Here is a 4,745-nt window from a genome sequence, read left to right as displayed (position 1 = left end):
CTTATGGTACTAGTTGCGCACCGTACCTTGCGGTAAAATGTCTACAACAGCTGGCAATTGACGAAGCGAAAACTTACCCAATCGGATCAAAGGTAACACTAAGCGATTTCTATGTAGACAATTTAATAAGTGGCGCAGCTAGTATCGGTGAGGTCATCGAAATCAAAAATCAAACCATAAACTTACTGGATTGCGCGGGATTTCCTTTACGAAAATTTGCATTGAACGCATCCGAAATTGTTGCCGATATTTTACCAGAAGACAAAGAAGAGACAATTCGTCTCCATGACACTGAGTTTGTAAAAACGTTAGGGTTAAAATGGTCACCAGTTGAGGATTGCTTTCTATTTCATTTGGTAGCGGATAATAGCGTTAAAACTACAAAGCGTTCAATTCTATCAAAATTGGCAAGTTTTTTTGATCCGATAGGTCCCCTCAATCCTCTGATTGTAACATGCAAAATTTTGATGCAACAACTGTGGAAGCTGAAGTCGCCATGGGATGATGAGGTCCCACCCGGGATCAAGGTTCATTGGGAACTATTCAATAAACAACTACCGCTTTTACAAACATTAAAAATACCCAGGTATGCTAATATTGATATCGATACTAAACTTCACGCATTTGCAGATGCAAGCACTAAGGCATATGGAGCATGTGTGTATGCAGCATGGAGTGATGCATATGGTGAGCATTCGTCACTACTCTGTGCTAAATCTCGAGTGGCACCAACGAAAGGGATTACATTACCTAGGCTAGAACTTTGTGCAGCCCTAATGGCCGCAGAACTGATGTCAGCAGTTAACAACATACTCAATCTTCCTGGCGCAAATGTATACTGCTGGTCAGATAGCACAATTGCGCTTGCTTGGATAGCAGGTGAACCGTCGAGATGGAACGTTTTCGTGGCCAACAGGGTAGCAAAAATACAGCAATTAACGAAAACCTTTTCCTGGAATCACGTACCAACAGACCAGAATCCCGCTGATATTGTATCACGTGGAGCATGTGCCAGCGAACTTTTACGAAATACACTTTGGTGGCACGGACCAGAATTTATCCAACGGAGCTGTGATTATTGGCCTTCAGCAGTGCATGTATCACAAAACGAATTACCAGAACAGCGGCTTCAAAGAACTGCATTAATTGCTATTCCAACTTCTGACTTCATTAGTAAACACAAGTATGTAAGTCGATTTATTCGTGGATGTCGAAAGCAGTCATCAGTTAATGATTGCATCAACATATCGGCACCTGAAATGGATGAAGCATTAGAATTGATATGCAGACACATTCAATATATTTCATTTTCAGAAGACATCCACGCCATTGAGATTGGAGAACAACATCGCAACTCAAAGCTAATTTCATTGTCGCCATTCTTGCATAAGAACTTACTCAGAGTTGGAGGACGACTTAAAAATTCATTATTGCCTTTTAACAGTAAACACCCAATTCTACTTCCATCATCACACGCATTTGTAAATACATTAATTCGACATTTTCATCAACATCACTTGCACGCCGGAGTCCAAACGCTTCAAAACATTTTGAGAGACAAGTTCTGGATAACAAACGCACGCCATGTTATAAGAAGGGTAATTCACGATTGTGTATCCTGCTACCGCAGTAACCCAATTATTGCTGAGCAATTTATGGGGCATCTTCCAGCAGATCGAGTCCAGCAAACTTACCCGTTCGAAGTGACAGGAGTGGATTATTGTGGACCTGTCCTTATAACTCAACGAATTCGCGGCCGTTCACCAATTAAGTCTTATATTGCAGTATTTATTTGTTTTGTAACTAAGGCAGTACACTTAGAAGTTGTACCCAACTTGTCCACACAAGCATTTATGTATAATTTAAGTATAATTTGCTGATTATTTTGGAGTAGTTGACTCCAACCGGGGGAGGATGTTAAGGGTTTAAGGTTTATTTTCGCATCACCCACATTTTGGGCTCACCCTAACTTTATTTTCGCATCACCCACAATTTGGGCTCACCCTATTCCTTTCACTTCTCTATCGCTCACATTTCATTTCATCATTCACTTCGCTCTTCGCTGCTTTACATATTGTTGTTATCGCTCACATTTCATTTCATCGCTCACTTCGCTCTTCGCTGCTTTACACATTGTTGTTATCACTTACTCATCATTTCATCGTTCACTTCGCTCTTCGCTGCTTTACACATTGTTGTTATCAATAACTGATCATTATTTTGTGCAGAATTTAGTACATCTGCATTGCCAACAACATACATGCACATCGATACATATGTATGCCGAAAAAATACATAAATCCCACGTCGCATCGTCTTCGCATGATCTTCCCTTCACCTAGCATCGATAAAGGGATAGCGGTGCCCAAAACCATTATAAAAGGACCAGCCTACGCACCTTTTGATACAGTTTCAGACAGTTTCGTTTTCGTTTGCCATCACAGCTCCCCCGGTATCGGTAATTAACCAATTAAGCATAAGTTACTTCATCGCCCTTTTTTGCTTCGGTTCGAAAATAATTTACATTTATAAAATAAAGAATTGTTTTCTCGATCTAATTTCGTGTTTCAATTTGCGGATAAAATTTAAGTCAACTGGGTTGGCCAGTCATCATCCATAAATCATATGAATATGCATTCCTACATTTAATCTCTTCAGTCAAATCTGAACTACTTACATACACATATTGATGAGAAATTATTCTAATATCCATGGATGCATCCAGAAAGCCAAACGCGCATACACGCATACATATGTATATAAATATATACAAACCTTCAACGAACGCAAAATGTATGCATACAAAAAACAATAACTGCGACCGTCTTCTTGTCCGTCAGTGAAAAGATGGGATATGTATACCCTATGAGCAAAAAGAACCGGGAAGGTGATGTTGACTGTTTTCTTCGATTGCCAAGGCGTAGTGCACCGTGAGTACCTTCCATCGGGCCAGACATTCAATAAAGAATATTATTCATCCGTTTTGAAGCCTTTGAGAGATGCTGTATGTTGCAAACGGCCGGAAATGTGAGCAAACAATTCTTGGAACCGTTGGAGCAACGGTTGCAGCAACGTGTTGCCTTTGTTTAAGAAACACGTTGCGACCGTTGCTTCAATCTCAGTATTGTGTATAACTGTGGTGCAGGAAAGGTACAAGCGGAAGATACGTAAAATTAAATTTTTTAAATGATCGACGAAATGCGTAAAATTACTTCTCTTATTAGAATTGACGAACTTTTGTACGAAAATGAGGAAGAAGAGATGCAACAAAAGAAGAGAAAAAAAATTTGGTCCAAAAATTGGCTTTAAAAAAAAATCGAATTTTCGAACGAGAGGCTGCTGAAAGAACTGAAGGAAAATGAACCAGCGGACTATAAAAATTACATGAGGATGGACGAAGCCCTGTTTAGAAAATTGTTGGACTTCGTAAAGCCCAAAATAAGTAAGTAAGAAAATGAGGAGCTTTTGTCATCAGTGTTGATTAATTTTGAGGAAATAATGTGGAGCTCTGAAAAAGGTGCTAGTGTGAAATTTAGCTGTGTTTGCTGTACAGCTTTTATAGCCGAGCGAGTACGTGCTTGGCTAAGGCTTGAAAATTCCAGAGTTCGAATCTCGTTGGATGAAACACCGAATTAGTGTGTAGAAGTTTTTTAATGTAAATAAAAAAATATTGAAAATTCTTGAGTTCGAATCTCAATGAAAAATATAAATTTTATAATTTCTAAATAAAACAATTTAACGAAACTAATCAGGCTGATTACTTTTTAATGAGGAGTTATTGAGGAGTTTGTGCTGATTACTTTTTGATGACGAAAATGAGTAGTTAAGAGCATAGCAGATATATTTTTCAGTTATAAGAAATTTCTATTGGTAAAAGAGAGATAGAATATCACACCGACAAGGGAAAACTATCAGAACTTTCCCATGGCTAGAACAAAAATGTGTAGTTGGATGATGATAGTGATGATGATAATATGAGTGCTAATATGATAGTCAGCTGTCTTGTAGGGTCGTTCACTAGTGCGTATGTGTATTTGATTTCTTGTAAGAATGTGATGGGCTGTGACATGTGTACATACATAAGTCAAGGTTATTGGGCATACAAGTTACATATTCAATTTCAAAGATAAACTCACATTGTAAAACAGACGAAATTGATGAGTTTGTAAATAAAATAATGAACAATAAGTAAAAGTAATTGGAAACGCATTTCCTGTTTCGCAACAGTTTGACTTACTTGAAAAGTGTGGGAAAGGAAATGCTGAATAAGATATTGACAACAATTTTGTAAAAATTAAATATTAAATGCAGAATAAGTAGATACATATGTACGTTAGTTTAAGTCTAAATGTAATAATTGAAATTATAATAAATCAGTTGTTGAGAAGCCCTTCAAGGCAAAAGTAATCTTTGTTCTTTCTTTTATTTTTTTTTTCTTGCCCGCTTGGGTAGAATACAAAATTGGCACAGTCGGTAGGATCCTTTAATAAGTAAAAGGATTCAGTGAAACGAAATACGTGCGGTGAATAAACAAAATTTTTTATAACACCCAAATCCTAATCCTGCGAATCAGTAGCCAACTCAGGAGTTGACCGGACCCTCCAGGGTATAACTTAATATACGTATAACCTATAAGATAAAATGCAGTGAACATTGATTCAATAAAAATAAAAAGTGAACACCACTAAAAAAAATAAAGTGCAGTGAACATTGATTCAATAAAAAGAAAAAGTGAACACCACTAA

General features: G+C 37.5%; 1 protein-coding gene across 1 annotated transcript; it reads left to right on the top strand.

Annotated features, from left to right (window-relative positions):
- Positions 1–293: 293 nt before the first annotated feature.
- Positions 294–2,106, top strand: LOC129249810 (uncharacterized). The gene is made up of 2 exons (XM_054889459.1): positions 294–1,183; positions 1,315–2,106. The coding sequence occupies exons 1-2, from the start codon at positions 468–470 to the stop codon at positions 1,331–1,333; spliced, it is 735 nt and encodes a 244-aa protein (XP_054745434.1). The 5' UTR covers positions 294–467; the 3' UTR covers positions 1,334–2,106.
- Positions 2,107–4,745: the final 2,639 nt, after the last annotated feature.

The sequence above is a fragment of the Anastrepha obliqua genome, chromosome 6 (genome assembly GCF_027943255.1).
Source record: "Anastrepha obliqua isolate idAnaObli1 chromosome 6, idAnaObli1_1.0, whole genome shotgun sequence".
Classification (NCBI taxonomy): domain Eukaryota; kingdom Metazoa; phylum Arthropoda; class Insecta; order Diptera; family Tephritidae; genus Anastrepha; species Anastrepha obliqua.
This window is presented reverse-complemented; position numbering and strand designations above follow the sequence as displayed.